At 40.8% G+C, this 16,519-nt stretch overlaps 1 protein-coding gene across 1 annotated transcript in view; it reads right to left on the bottom strand.

Annotated features, from left to right (window-relative positions):
• Positions 1–214: 214 nt before the first annotated feature.
• Positions 215–16,519, bottom strand: part of LOC134640181 (B-cadherin-like) — a 39,233-nt gene continuing 22,928 nt past the window's right edge. The window contains exons 12-18 of the mRNA XM_063491811.1: positions 7,229–7,371; positions 6,253–6,344; positions 2,890–3,022; positions 2,274–2,495; positions 2,039–2,169; positions 1,522–1,665; positions 215–430 (exon numbers count right to left, since the gene is read on the bottom strand). Coding sequence (XP_063347881.1) covers positions 215–430; positions 1,522–1,665; positions 2,039–2,169; positions 2,274–2,495; positions 2,890–3,022; positions 6,253–6,344; positions 7,229–7,371 — 1,081 coding nt within the window. The remainder of the gene's footprint in view (positions 431–1,521; positions 1,666–2,038; positions 2,170–2,273; positions 2,496–2,889; positions 3,023–6,252; positions 6,345–7,228; positions 7,372–16,519) is intronic.

Here is a 16,519-nt window from a genome sequence, read left to right as displayed (position 1 = left end):
AACCCAAAAATTATATTTACAAAAGTAATAAATGTTGAGCTCATAAAAGAGGTCAAAGTGGCCGATAGCTGATAATGGCATTTCAGTGAGAAGGCAAACCACAATGCATATATATATATCTATAAAAAATAAGACAAAACACTAATGTGTAGTTGAAAGTCCCTTTCTGGCTTGCTTTCACAAATGAAACATGAGGCCATGCCATGTGGTATGATTACAGCATATCATCATCTTCTCCTCCTCCGTACATGTTGGCCAGTTTCTTGAAGCGAGGGCCCCACTCACTGAGGCAGTCATAGTTCTGGTCTCCACTACCTGAAGAGTTCAAAGAGGAGAGACTTCCTGCATCAGAACCACCTCCCTCGTGGTCAAATACCATCTGGGAGTCATAAGGGGGTGCTGTTGGGTCATTGTCTGCAGCCTTCAGGTTCTGAGGGAGGAGCAAAGATAACTTTTCTAGAAATTTTACACAGCTTGTTTTGGTTACCTTACATAGCATGGATTAAGATAACAGAATAATGAATGTGGAAGTTATTAAAGCCCCGACATAACGTACAATTGACATACACATCTATCCACATCCATGCCTCTATCGTCTGCTAGCAGAGAAGCCCAGACTTCCCTCACCAGCCACCATCTCCAGCTTATTCTCTCTGGTGCCCAGGGCGTCCTCCTGGTAGGAGATGCCTTGAACACCTCGCCAGGGGGAAACCTAGTTTTATTCACCCAATCACAAAAACATTCATACAAACCTTATCTGTACTAAAGTGCCTTGTCTAGCATTCACACACTCACAGTGGATACATCAGGGTCCAGTGTCTTTCCCAAGGATCCTTTGACAATGCAGACTGGAGCCAGGAAGCCAGCCATGATTATGACTTTTAGACAACCCCTTCTACCTCCTGAGCCATCGTTCCCCCAAGAAAACCTTCATTTGAAAAGAACTGCCCACAAGGCACAAAATGCTTTCTCCAAGTGTGACAAAGCACATGTAAGCTGTTTAGGCATTCTGGAATACTCTAGAGCATAAAGAGCTGGTACAGCATTTCATGATCAGAACAAAAACAGTAGTACTCAAGAAACTTGGTATTATCAGGTAAAAATCCTACAAGAAAGAAAGAAACCCCAATAATCAGATGACCTCCTGTGAACAAGCCTCTGGTGACAGTGGGAAGGTGAAACAGGACCCGTCACTGCTTGCCATGTTGCCAAGGGAAATTCCAGACTAGAGTAGAGGCTAGCTGTTTTCCAGGAGACTGGTTCCAAGTTGTGAACCAGATTAAACTTTCAAATTCATGCGCTTGCTCAGGCTCCTTTCTTACCATGCAACCAACTCCATCATGTCCTCAGAGCCAGTCTTAACAGCCAGGGATCAGACTGCCAGGGCTTGCACACATAACAGCCATCCAACGCACAATTCACCTAACCCCTATGGTACCTCCTGCAGGTGGTGAGCCCACTTAAGTGAAATCTTGTAACCATGCTTGAATAAGTTTCAAGGTACTTTAGAATCTCACTCACATCTTCAATGAAGTTGTTCATGTCTTCTGGGTTGGTGGGCCGAGGCCGGTACTGAGGAGCAGACATTAAGTTTGGCACCACGTTACTTCTTAACACCTCAGGCCGGTTGTCCAGACCACGGTGGAGAACACTCAAGTCATAGTCCTGATAGAAAGTGATTTAATGATGCATTATTATATGGAATATTTTATGCTGTACATCTGCAATCCACACTCTTCATCCACTCACTGCTTTAGGCCTGTTGTGTACTCATACTTTTCTATCACTAAAAGGTCTGGGTCAAATCACTGAAATAATACAGCAAATTTAATCAGCCTTTTAAAACTCTCTGTTTTTCTTTTTGGCGTTTCGCCCAACCTGTCCTTTTTCATCCAGGCTTGGGAACGGCAATGGCAGAGTTCTCCAGTACTCCAATAAACACAGTGACATATTTTCCAAGGTTTTCTGCTCCTGCGTGTGCAGCTTTGATTACTCTGTACTTGTGTAAATGTGTAATCGTGTAAATGTGTCCATTTACCTGATCATCCTCTCCACCTCCTTCTTCATCATAGTAATAGATGTTGTCCCTGACACTATCATCTAGCAGTAGTGGCTTCTTTTTGTCCTTTTTCCTCTGTTTTGCAAACAGCAGCATTAGCAGCACCAGCGCTGAACACAGAGCGCAAAGTTTAGCACACAGTAACCAACCAAAACCTAACTGGCTGGGAAAGGAAAGAAATGCTCTGACCTGAGACTACAAATGTGTAACTCACCAAGCAGCAGGATGGCTCCAAGTATTCCGAGGATAAGGGGCAGGTTGCTGCCACCTATAGCACGGTCTGTGCATGTCGCCTTTGCTCCCTTGCCCTTGCAGTGGCAAACTTCAGCTTTGATGATGCTGTCCTGCTCCAGGCCATGCTTGTCTGCCACTCTTAGTATAACACTGTAATCTCCACTGGGCAGCTCAGTGCCTAAATTTAAGATGACCCCTGTTCCTGAAATAAACAAGACAGCAGAAATGTACCTTTATAGTTCTGTGTTGATGGATTTGTTTTGTTACATATTTTTGAAAATGAGACATCTCAATAAAGCCAATCATCCTTCTTTTAAGTATGTTGTGTTAGGGTTTCTTTTCTGGCAGTACTCACTCTCCTCACACAAGCACCAATCACTCTAATCTCAGTGATGAAAACTGAATCATGTATGAGATAAACTTTAGCCTTTGGAAGGAAGCAGCCCTGATGTTCACAACAGGAAATATTTTTGTTATCGCAAAAGAACACAGCTGATAAAATATCAGTGAAATTTATGTACCAAAATATTTAAAATTCTGGCCATTTGATTGGACAGCATCATTTTATGCTTGTCACATGTCAACAGTGTACATACTTGAGCCGTTCATCTTAGCTGTCCAGTTGGTCTTTGACATGCCCTGTAAAGACACCGAGTACGGAGGTCCAAATTCTGGTCCATCTTTATCTGTTACTGACAGCAGCTGAGGAGCTGGATCCTTGTTGCACACCTGAGGAAACACAAGGTCACAGTGAAGCTTTTCTTCATGCTGATTAGGGTTGCAAAATTCCCGGAATTTTCAAAGATGGAAACTTTCCATGGGAATATACGGGAATTAACGGGAATTTATGGGAATAAACTGGGAATTTTCAAAATTGAAGGTTGGCTCTTCTTAGGGAACTTAAATAAAGTTGAGCAAAGTATATTTTAGCATAATATTGACAAAAAGAAACAAATGCAATTCAAATACACTTGAATATCCATGCCATTCCTTAATCACATGTACAGAGCACATGCTTGCTGCATGGCTATTGAGACCACCTACTGGCACTGTGCATGCCTCCATCACATGTACACATGGACCACACTTTTGAGCCTGAAGGACAGAGTATTGAAGGCACACATTTGAGCCTGTGGACTTAACAAGTGAGGTAAGTTTTGATGATATTATGGGAAAATATATTCATTAAATGTTTAAATTGTGAATATCACATAAAATGTATTAATCTGGTAGATAGCAATCTGATAAGATGCTAAATAAAATGCTAGCATCTGTTAGATGCTAAATAAGCCATAGCTAGTATAACATAAAGAAGATGCTAGCTTCCTCATTTGGCTGTTTTGTTTTGAAGATCATTCCAGTTGTTTAGCTAGCCTTACTATTTATATCTGTTTATTATCATATTGCAATTGTATTATTACGATCTCTTGCATTGCATTAGCATTTTTACAAACTCTTGTTTTATTTTGCAGAAAAATGCCACGTGCGCTATCTGATGTGTGGAGACATTTTACACCAGCTAATGTACAAGGGAAATCTGTATATATGTGTAAGTATTGTGATAAGACGTACGTGAAGAATGCCACAAAAATGCAGCAGCACATTGCAAAGTGCAAAAAAATTCCTCAAGGCCCAACACATGCAGCAGCCAGGAGTTCCACTCAAGGGGAAAATGAATCTGTTTCAGCTGTATCAGAGTCAGATACCCACTCATCAGCTCCTGGTCCCTCTGGCATCAGAGGATTCTTTGATTTTATGGATGACGCTAGCCAGAAAAACGCAGATGAGTGTTTCACTCGTGCAATCTATGCAACTGGCTCACCCCTGATGCTGACATCCAATGTGTACTGGAAGAGATTTTTGAATGTTCTCCGACCAGCATACATTCCCCCAACCAGACATGCATTGTCTACTCATCTACTGGTTGAAGAGTTCAGTCGAGTTCAAGCAAAGGTGAAACAGACCATTGACCAAGCTGACTGTATTTCAGTCATCTCTGATGGATGGTCCAATATCAGGGGACAAGGAATTATTAACTACATAATCACCACTCCTCAGTCTGTGTTCTACAAGAGTGTAGACACAAAGGAAAACAGACACACAGGCCAATACATTGCAGATGAGCTAAAAGTGATCATCAATGACCTTGGACCAGATAAGGTTTTTGCACTGGTCACTGACAACGCAGCCAACATGAAGGTTGCCTGGGCACATGTGGAGGAGACCTACCCTCATATAACTACTATTGGCTGTGCTGCCCATACACTAAATCTTCTCCTAAAAGACATAATGGCACTAAAAACAATGGACACTCTGAATAAGAGAGCGAAGCAAGTTATGAAATATGTTAAAGCCAAACAAGTAACTTCCGCTACATTTCTGTCAAAGCAAAAGGAAAAAAACAAGAGTACTACACTGAAGCTTCCAAGCATAACGTGATGGGGTGGTGATGTTATCATGTTTGACAGCCTTCTGGAGGGAAAGGAGTCTCTGCAAGAGATGGCCATATCCCAGTCTGTAGGCATCGACAGTGACATCAAGAAGGTCATCTTGAATGATGTGTTCTGGGAAAGAGTATCTAGCAGTCAGACAATCCTCAAACCTATTGCAGCAGCAATAGCGAAGATAGAGGGGGATGGTGCCATCTTGTCAGATGTCCAGTGCCTTTTTGCAGAACTCAAAGAAGAAATCCAGACAATTCTGCCCACTTCCCTACTACTGAAAGCAGAGGAAACGGCTGTGGTCAAGTCATTGGAACAGCGGAGGGAGTTCTGCATGAAGCCAGTGCATGCAGCAGCATACATGCTGGACCCCAAATATGACAAGGGCATACTTTCTGGGGAAGAGATCAACGGTGCCTATGCGGTCATTACAGCCATGTCTGACCACCTGGGTCTCGATAAAGGCAAAGTTCTAGGCAGTTTGGCAAAGTATCGAACAAAGCAAGGCCTTTGGAAAGGGGATGGAATATGGCAGTCATGCCAGCACATATCTGCAGCCACCTGGTGGAAGGGACTATGTGAATCTGAGGCCCTTGCACCTGTAGCCTCCATCCTCCTCCAAATCCCACCATCATCAGCCGCCTCCGAGCGCAACTGGTCACTGTTTGGGAACACCCACACAAAGGTTCGCAACAGGCTCACAAATGTGAGAGTGGAAAAGCTGGTCGGCATTCGGGCAAACCTACGGCTCTTTGAGCCTGACACAGAGCCATCCTCAACAAGGCTGGAAAGTTACACTGAAGAGGAAGACTCAGAGTTGGATGCTGAGGAAGTGGACATGTTGTTGGATGATGATGAGGTCCAGGAAGAGTCTATTGACTGAGCAAAAATGAGAAAAGAGGATTGCTTGAAGGAAGATTTGCATGTTTAATGGGACGTTTTGGAGGATAAGTAGCATTTTTCATTTAACCTTTTGAATGGGACTTTGTGGAGATTTTTGGACAGGGGGCATTTTTGAATGAGCGGGGTTAGGGGATGGTAATATTGAACTCAACATTTCTGTTTTTATTCATCCATGAAACAAGTTATTGAAACGTGTTCTATTCTACTGTACTTACAAATAAATCTGTTGAAATATCTGTTGAAAACATTTTGCATGGAGGTTTTCTTATGATTTCTGTTTATATTTATGCTTGGAAATAATATATTCCCAGTTAGTTCTCCTAAATTCCCATTAATTTCCATAATTCCCATTATTTCCATGGAAAGTTTCCAATATGGAATATTTCCAAAATTCCCAAGCTTAACTTACCATGGAAATTTACCGGAAACTTTTCGGAAATTTACCGGAAATTTTCCGCCCCTTTGCAACCCTAATGCTGATGACTGTATACTTGGGACTTTGGTTCTACTTTTTAATTTATCCCATCCTGTAGTTGGAAATCTTACAAACACCCATCCTGCACCACAATTAGACAAGTTCAACACAAAACGACTCTTGAGCTATATAAGACACACCGTGATTTCACGCTCTTCAATAAATGGAGCATTGTCATTGACATCTTCCAGCAGAATGATCAGAGTACCAGTTCCTGTAGCTGGGACTGCATCTGGTCACAGAACAAACACATCAGGAGACCAAAATGTATTTAAATAAAATCTGTATTATTGCTCAAAAACTTTGCTCTGGGCTTCTGATTCTTATAACTAACATTTGGCTGTTAAACACAAACAAATAAAGGCTTGAGCCTCTGTTTTTTTTTTTTTTAGATACACATCGTTTTAATACTTATGAATATCAAAATAGTATAATCAACAGAAAGTACTGATTTTTAATAATTTCTCACGAAAACTGTTTTAATGTCTTTATTATGAAAGCGAATTAGATGATAATACCGCAGATGTGTTAAAATATATTTCTTTCAATTCAGCTCAAAATAAAATGAGGTCAGTCAGCTGAAACCTGTCTGAGGCACCTTTTTGTGCTTGTACTGCACATCTCTCTTTTTGTGAGAACCAACAGTATTCACCCATCATACTCAATTTTCCCTGATATTGGTTGCATGAATGCTTCACAAGCTGATCATTTAGTTGGCCTCAGTTTCCTTTTGAACTCAATGTCAAGTATGAGTTCACAGATTTCAGGAGAAACCTAATTTTAGCTTCACTTTTCTAAAGACAGAACATATTTCTTGAAACAAAACGTATTTCCTAAATGCTGAAATGCGCTGCTGTTTCTGTCCAGTCATCTTCGTTGTTCAGTACTTGGAACATCATACTATAAACCAGGATGTGTTAGACAAAAACAGTTTTCAGATTCTTAGTCAGCAAGTGAAAGTTCCTGAAGTAAAGGTGAAGGAATCCCAGAAGCAAAACTCTTGTTGACCAGTGTAATTATTCATACACTTGTAATTTAATAAAATCATATCAGTGGTCATTGTGTATGGGAGTCAAATGATGATAATAGTTTGCAGCAGTCTTAACTCCCACCTACCATCATCATATGCACCAATGTTTGCGATGTATCTATTGTTTGTGACAAAAGGAGCTTCTCTGTCCATGAGTCTTCTCACTTTAATAAGGCCTGTGTCCTTGTCCACATTCAGCCAGCCTGCAGGGTCATTAATCATTTTGTACCTGCACAAGACAGTCACAGAAAGATGGTAATACTGTGCAGGTGGGGTGATTGCAATTAGCATGTTTCACAATATGGCACAATGTGTTATTTGATTTTTGACATAGACTTACTTTTTCCTTAGGCTAAATACACAGTGACAGGTTAGGCGCAGAATGCAATTCAATTCAGTATTATTTATATTGTGATAAATCACAACAACAGTCACTTCAATTTGCCAAACCTCATGAAACACATTAACTGTCACAGGGTTCCTGTATCCTACCAGTGCTACCCCTGAGCTCATTAGTAGACACACCTATCAATCAGGTTTTTACGGCTGAAGGGTGACAAAAATGCTTTTCTTCAGAAAAAGAAATAAAAAACAGAGAAAAAAACCCCAAATAATAATAATAATAATAATAATAATAATAATAATAATGGCTTTTAAGACCTTACTGATAACGATAATCCAAAGTAGTATTAGGACCACAGAAATGAAAAAAAAAAGTCATTGATTATTTTGAGAAAAATGTTAAATTTCAAGCCCAAAAAAAAATCATGAGGGAGGTGTGGTCTGTAGCTCTGCTGCAGAGGGGGTTTGGTTCAGCAGGCCCAAGGGACAGTACAAGAGAGGCTGGCAGGGCAGCTGAAAGCAATTCAGTTATTTCAGGGGCATCAGGACCAGAAGGAAGATAAACGTCACGGGGCTTCAACAGCAGACCTTGAGTTTATTTAAGATGCTGAAGGCAGGAATCCGATTTAACAAAAAAATTATTGGAGGCCGGAAAAAAACAAAGGCAAAAGCGCACTGAGATAAACTAACTAAAAATCTAAACTGGGAGCAAACTATGATTAACTGTGACTTTAGAGCATAAACATGAATCTGAAACGGTGCATGTGGAAAAGAAAAACATGAACAAACACCTGAGCAGAAAGCATGGAAACAACCAACCACTAGCCATTATTACTAAAGGTTATCTTTGACAGCTGGCAATAGTCACAAACACAAAACCACAAGCTACTTGCAGCAATGCAATAACAGCTATTAAAACAATATATTTCCCTGATGAAAATAATTACAGAGTAATAGAAGAAGTGTGAGAATGTGTGTGTGAATGGGTGATTGACTGAATGTGTAAAGCACTTTGGGGGGCGCCTTAGGGACTAGTAAACCGCTAAACAAATACAGGCCATTTAAGAAGAATTCAGAAAAAAACCAAGAAAGCTAGAATGCTTGGTGTTGGGCCAGGGGCTATTATAATGGGATCGGGCCCCATGTCCTTGAATTGATTGGTTTGTCTTGGATAGACATGGTGGTAGTGGAATCTTCCACTGGTCACGTGACAGGCCACTTTCCATGGTGAGATACTGAGAGAGGTTTTGAAAGAGAACTTCTTCTGAGCCTGGTGAAGGAGAGAGACAAGTTGGAGCTGAAGGTGCCAGATTCCACCATTCCTGCCTTGTGGTGAAGAAAGATGGGTTTATGGTTCTGTGTTGACTGAGGTGTCGGAATTTGCTGCTTATCCCATCCCCCTGATTTTTCAGTATCTCCTGTTCAGCCATTTCTTGTGTATGGCTTTACACAAGAAACGGATTCTTGTGTAAAGTCATAATCAAAACATTGTAAATGCAAATGTTCACTATCATCTGTGTGTTACTTGTGCTAAGGACTGCTCCGTCATCCACAATGATTTTGTCGATACTCGTGCTGTGGCAAATGTGTTCAAGACTGATTATGAACAGCTAAGTGATGTTCCCAGGAACTCTAGTGTGAATGTTATTCATGTGGCCGAACATACTCTGTTTAAGACTGAAACCCAGTCAGTGTCATGTGGTAAGGGTGAAAGAACTGTGTGAGAGGGACGATGTAAGGAAATCGTATACCATGTTAATGATTTAGTGAAATCAAAGACTGTTTCAAGTGTTGCTCCCTTAGCTGCACCCCATGAAGCCAATGTTCCTGAGGCTAAGACTAATGTTCAGTGTACTTTGGATTTCTGTGACATGAAGAATAACACTTTGTGTGGTACTGACCTAGAAACTGAAAATGTATCCCTAAGTAATGTTTTCACTAGCATCTGGACGTAGCGTTTTGTGGGAGAAACGTTTCGTCACTCATCCAAGTGACTTCTTCAGTCTCCTTCAGTGGGCTGGTTTCAGTCATTATGCAAATGTAATGTTTATAAGATTGGGGAAACCTGCAGTCAGCTGAGACTGAAGAAGTCACTTGGATGAGTGACGAAACGTTTCTCCCACAAAACGCTACGTCCAGATGAACAGAATCAACTTTTTGGAGATTTACTTTCCTGGATGATTGAGAATGCATCAAGACGTTTTCACTAGCAGCAATGTGAATGTTGTTCATGTGACCAAATTATCTCACAATTAGGCCTGAGAAAATGAACTCTGGCTTTAAAGATTCTAAGACTGTTTACTCAGACTCTGAGAACTCAAAGACTCCTTGCTCAGGATCTGTGATCATTAAGCCTGTTCACTTTATTGGCACTTGTTTAAAAGCTGTGGGCACTAAGGACTGTTTTTCACCTGCCCTCTCAGAGTGTGGAGTTATGTCCCAACAGACTGTTTCCCCTCAGGCTTCAGCTCGGCTACCAGCTCAGCCTCCTGTTCAGCTCTCTGTTTCGCCAGGGGTCTCCATACCGGTCCTGCATCAACTTCTGCTGGACGTACAGGTCAAGCCCAGCAACCAGTGGCCCCAATACCACTGTCTGCCTCAGCTGGAGGTTCAGGAGACAAGCAGCCAGCATGTCTCGTCGGCTTGGTGACCATGGACTCTTGTGCTGTTGTTCAGGTTGCCCACTGACCTGGTGGCTTTTGGTTTTTGGCCGTGACACCCTGGGTTGATGAGCTCTTGGACCAGTTAGGCACTGCTCGTATTTTAACGACACTAGATTCAACTAATGGCTACTGGAAGATTCCCTTGTCTAGTGAGTCTGCGCCTTCCCCACAAAGGCCTTCTCCAGATGCAGGTTTCTGCACCATCTTTTCAACATCCTCATATTTACCACCACAAAGTGTTTTTATGTGCTAAAAGGAAGGAATCATTTCCTTCCATGTTAGCAAAACCAGTTCTGAAGTATGGTTTCACTCAGAGAGTATAGCAACCGTGGCACCCAGTTTCTTGAAAAAACTTAACTTTGAGCTGTAATTTTAAACTATTTAGGGGTTTCTGCTACTATGGCAGTTTGTGGGAGTGGTATGGTGGTTAGCACTGTTGCCTCACAGCAAGAAGGTCCCGAGTCCTGGGTATGTGTCGACATTGCATGTTCTCTCCAACTATTGCAGCTTTCTCCCACTGTCTAAAGACCTGCATGCCCGTAGTGTGGGGGAGAGTGAATAATTGTTTGTGTTGGCTCTGCGAGACACGGTGTACACTGCCTCTTGCTCTACCACAGCTGACATAGGTTCCAAATTCTACTTTTTAGGTAAAATGCTTTTCATCATTAGAGATCATTTTATGATTCTACTGTGTGTTGTCATAATTCAGTTTCCTTATATTACTGATCACTGTCATTAATGAGAACTTAATTGCAGCGACACTGCAAAATCTGGTAGATGGACTGATTCTTACACAGCACTTTTCTGCTCCACCTTAGCACATAACATGCCACATTTACCTATTCATGCAAACATTTTTTGTATAACAAGTGTGTTCTATCTAACATTCATATTCACTTGGGGTTAGTAGAGATTTCAGTACACCTATGTGGTAGCCAGAGAATTTTCTTTTTCAGATATATTTGGGCACCACATTTATTTTGCATCACAGAAAAATATATAAACCAAATGTTATTTCCATCCATCAATCTTCATCCGCTTTACCCGGGGCCGGGTCGTGGGGGCAGCAGCCTAAGCAGAGGAGCCCAGACCTCCCTCTCCCCAGCCACCTCCTCCAGCTTATCCGGGGGAACACCAAGGTGTTCCCAGGCCAGCCAAGAGATACAGTGGCTTCCAAAAGTATTAGGCCCCCTTGAACTTTCCCACATTTTGTCACATTACAGCCACAAACATGAATCAATTTTATTGGAATTCCACGTGAAAGACCAATACAACGTGGTGTACACTTGAGAAGTGGAACGAAAATCATACATGATACCAAACATTTTTTACAAATAAATAACTGAAAAGTGGGGTGTGCGTAATTATTCAGCCCCCTGAGTCAATACTTTGTAGAACCACCTTTTGCTGCAATTACAGCTGCCAGTCTTTTAGGGTATGTCTCTACCAGCTTTGCACATCTACAGACTGAAATCCTTGCCCATTCTTCTTCGCAAAACAGCTCCAGCTCAGTCAGATTAGATGGACAGCGTTTGTGAACAGCAGGTTTCAGATCTTGCCACAGATTCTCGATTGGATTTAGATCTGGACTTTAACTGGGCCATTCTAACACATGGATATGTTTTGTTTTAAACCATTCCATTGTTGCCCTGGCAACAATGGAATGTTGGAATGTTGTTTAGGGTCGTTGTCCTGCTGGAAGGTGAACCTCCGCCCCAGTCTCAAGTCTTTTGCAGACTCCAAGAGGTTTTCTTCCAAGATTGCCCTGTATTTGGCTCCATCCACCTTCCATCAACTCTGACCAGCTTCCCTGTCCCTGCAGAAGAGAAGCACCCCCAGAGCATGATGCTGCCACCACCATATTTGACAGTGGGGATGGTGTGTTCAGAGTGATGTGCAGTGTTAGTTTTCCGCCACACATAGCGTTTTGCATTTTGGCCAAAAAGTTCCATTTTGGTCTCATCTGACCAGAGCACCTTCTTCCACATGTTTGCTGTGTCCCCCACATGGCTTGTGGCAAACTGCAAACGGGACTTCTTATGGTTTTCTGTTAACAATGGCTTTCTTCTTGCCACTCTTCCATAAAGGCCAACTTTGTGCAGTGCACGACTAATAGTTGTCCTATGGACAGATTCCCCCACCTGAGCTGTAGATCTCTGCAGCTCGTCCAGAGTCACCATGGGCCTCTTGGCTGCATTTCTGATCGGCGCTCTCCTTGTTCGGCCTGTGAGTTTAGGTGGACGGCCTTGCCTTGGTAGGTTTACAGTTGTGCCATACTCCTTCCATTTCGGAATGATCGCTTGAACAGTGCTCCGTGGGATGTTCAAGGCTTGGGAAATCTTTTTGTAGCCTAAGCCTGCTTCAAATTTCTCAATAACTTTATCCCTGACCTGTCTGGTGTGTTCTTTGGACTTCATGGTGTTGTTGCTCCCAATATTCTCTTAGACAACCTCTGAGGCCATCACAGAGCAGCTGTATTTGTACTGACATTAGATTACACACAGGTGCACTCTATTTAGTCATTAGCACTCATCAGGCAATGTCTATGGGCAACTGACTGCACTCAGACCAAAGGGGGCTGAATAATTACGCACACCCCACTTTTCAGTTATTTATTTGTAAAAAATGTTTGGAATCATGTATGATTTTCGTTCCACTTCTCACGTGTACACCACTTTGTATTGGTCTTTCACGTGGAATTCCAATAAAATTGATTCATGTTTTTGGCTGTAATGTGACAAAATGTGGGAAAGTTCAAGGGGGCCGAATACTTTTGCAAGCCACTGTATAATCTCTCCAGCGTGTCCTGGGTCTGCCCCGGGGCCTCCTCCTGGTGGGACATGCCCGGAACACCTCACCCAGGAGGCGCCCAGGAGGCATCCTTGTCATATGCCCGAACCACCTCAGCTGGCTCCTTTCGATGTGGAGGAGCAGCGGCTCTACTCTGAGCCCCTCCCGCAAATGTTATTTAAAATCTATAATTAGTCTGTGTGACGATTATGAAGTCCCAATCAGCTATCAACAACACTCTGTACTGTTAAGATTGTACACTTATTGTTACCATCAAGTGTTTTCATAAATGAGAGAACCAATTTATTCTGTTTATCTCTCTCTGGTGCACAATGCAAGTATTGGGCTGGACCCCGTTGTGCTTGAAAACATTCTTCAAAGTTTTTGGTCTACGTAGACATAGAGCTGGGCGATATAAGATTTTTTCATATCACGATATGTTTTTTTCATTTCAGGCGATAACGATATATATCACGATATAAGCCAAATAACTATATTTGTAAGATTTAAATGTGCTGTTGCTCACAAGTAAAATGTGAAATAATCAGCAGCTTGTTTTGATTTAAATATTTATTTCCCATAATAAGTTCAACAGGGTAGATGTACTTAAGGAACATGAGACTTTTTCAGATAAATAAAGGCAAATATTGCAAACTACACAAAAGGCAGCCGCTAAAGCGTTTAAGTTTCAAAATAGATAATAAGAATAATACTACGCCTAGTAAAAACTGGAGATTTAATACATCACTGCTTAAAGATGAAGACTTTATTAAATATTTAAAAAAAGAGTGGACTTCATATTTAGACTTTAATGACACTCCCGGAACATCAGCTTCTGTTCTATGGGAAGCAGGGAAAGCTGTGATGAGAGGTAAAATAATTTCTTTCTCATCACATAAAAAGAAAAAAGAAAACAAAAATATTCAGGAATTAGAAAAAACCATCAAATCACTAGAAGAAGCCTATGCGTCCGACCAAGATCAGGAAACATTGAACAAAATACGCAAAACAAAACTAGAATTAAATGAGATAATTGATAAAAAAACAAAATTCTTAGTACAAAGACTACACTTACAAAATTATGAACATGGTAATAAATCCGGTCAATTTCTAGCAAACCAGCTAAAAATAAATAAAGAAAAAACAACTATATGTGCTGTTCAAGACTCATCTGGGAACACAGTATATGACCCGAAACAAATAAACAACATCTTCAGGGATTTCTATAAAACGTTGTATTCACCACAAATAAACCCATCTAAAAAGGAAATTGATCAGTTTTTAGACAACATAACTCTCCCAAAATTATTAGACTCTCAAGCAATGGCATTGGATTCGCCACTGACACCAGGTGAACTCCAGGAAGCCCTGATAAGTATGCCCAATAATAAGGCTCCAGGTCCAGACGGCTTTCCTGCAGAATTCTACAAAGAATTCTGGACGATTTTAGCCCCAATTTTTTACAGAACGCTGTTGGAAATCAAAGAAAATGGCAGACTCCCATCAAATATGAATTCTGCAAACATTAATCTCCTGCTAAAACCAGGCAAAGACCCTGTATATCCCTCAAGCTATCGTCCAATATCCCTTATAAATGTAGACCTTAAAATAATCTGCAAAGCTCTCTCGAAGAGACTAGAGAAAATAACCCCCCTCTTAATTCATCCTGACCAAACTGGTTTCATAAAAGGTAGGCACTCATCAACAAATACACGTAGATTACTTAATTTGATAGACTACTCATACAGTAAAAACCTTGAAACTACAATATTTTCTTTAGATGCAGAAAAAGCGTTTGACAGAGTTAACTGGAAATTTCTATTTACAACTTTACACAAATTTGGTTTTGGATCTTCTTTCATCAACTGGTTAAAAATATTATATAATTCCCCAACAGCTTGTGTCAGAACAAATGACCAGACATCCTCCAGCTTCTGTCTCCTGAGGGGCACCAGGCAGGGATGCCCACTCTCCCCTTCACTGTTTGCAATTTTTATTGAACCACTAGCAGCAGCAATTAGACAGAATTCAGTAATTAAGGGCATAAAATGCAAGAACGTGGAACATAAAATCAGCCTTTATGCGGATGATGTGCTACTCTTTCTCCAAAATTCACAAACCAATATCTCTGGGGTGATTGAATTGATAAACTCTTTTGCAAGAATATCAGATTACTCAATTAACTGGTCAAAATCTACAGTCCTTCCGATTAATTGCTCCTTCCATAATTCCTCTTCTACTCCACTGCAATCGGGAAATATAAAATATTTAGGTATTAATGTTTCTCCCAAGCTTGCAGATCTAACTAAATTAAACTATATCCCACTTTTAAAGAAAGTAGAAGGCGATCTGGCTAGGTGGAAATGTCTACCCATATCACTCATGGGAAGGGTTGCCGCTATAAAAATGATGGTCTTACCAAAAATAAATTATTTATTCTCAATGATCCCAACTAAACCGCCACAAGATTGGTTCAGATCTCTAGATTCATATATGTCCAAATTCCTTTGGAAAAATAAGCCCCCACGTATAAGCTTAAAAACACTACAAAAGACCAAGGATAAAGGAGGATTAGAACTACCTAACTTTCAGCACTACTTCTTAGCCAACAGGCTCCAATTTATCTCAGGATGGCTAAAACATACCCTCTTAGATGAACCTTGGCTAGATGTAGAACAAGCACTTTGCAATAATCTAGAGATTTCAGATCTACCATTTATCAGCTCAAACATTCAACGACATGAATGCTTCAAAAGCGTCAACATTAGCTCCTCTCTGACAGCATGGTGGGAGTTTCTGAAGTTGACAGAGTCTTCATTAATCCCATGCAAACGTACACCTATCTGGAACAACCCTGACATATTACAAAACAATAATATGATAAACTTTTCAGATTGGAGTGGTAAAGGAATCAAATATTTAGAACATATACTAGAAGGAACAGAATTTATTTCATTTGACAGACTAGTTACACAATATGGGATCAACAAGAAAAGATTTTTAGAATATCAACAAATTAAATCCATAGTAAAAAAGAAATTTAAACCGGGTCAAGTTGAACTACAAACACCACCAAGTGTGGTTCAATTTCTTACTCTTAAAACCCCCAAATTACTATCCAAAATATACAGAATGCTTTCTAAAATAGATGAATCAATATCACTTCCTATTGCAAAATGGGAAGCGGATTTATCAGTTAACTTAGACCAAAATTTCTGGTCTCAGATTTGCTTAAAAACCTTTCATCTAATTAGAAATCCCAGTCTTCAATTAATTCAATACAAAATACTACATAGAGTGCACTATACAGGTCATCGGATGTTCAAGATGGGCTTTACGTCTACCAACAACTGCTCACACTGCCAAACCAATTCACCGGACAATTATATCCACGCTCTTTGGTTCTGTCCACCAGTTCAGAAGTTTTGGCGTGAGATATGTGAAGACTTATCGAAGTGTCTGAAATGTAACATTCCAACTTCTCCTTTAGTGTGTTTGTTGGGCAGCTTAGATAATGTCACTTCAGAAAAGAATATAGCCCACATGGTTTTCACTGCCCTATGCATAGCCAAGAAAACAGTC

The sequence above is a fragment of the Pelmatolapia mariae genome, linkage group LG13 (genome assembly GCF_036321145.2).
Source record: "Pelmatolapia mariae isolate MD_Pm_ZW linkage group LG13, Pm_UMD_F_2, whole genome shotgun sequence".
NCBI lineage: Eukaryota > Metazoa > Chordata > Actinopteri > Cichliformes > Cichlidae > Pelmatolapia > Pelmatolapia mariae.
This window is presented reverse-complemented; position numbering and strand designations above follow the sequence as displayed.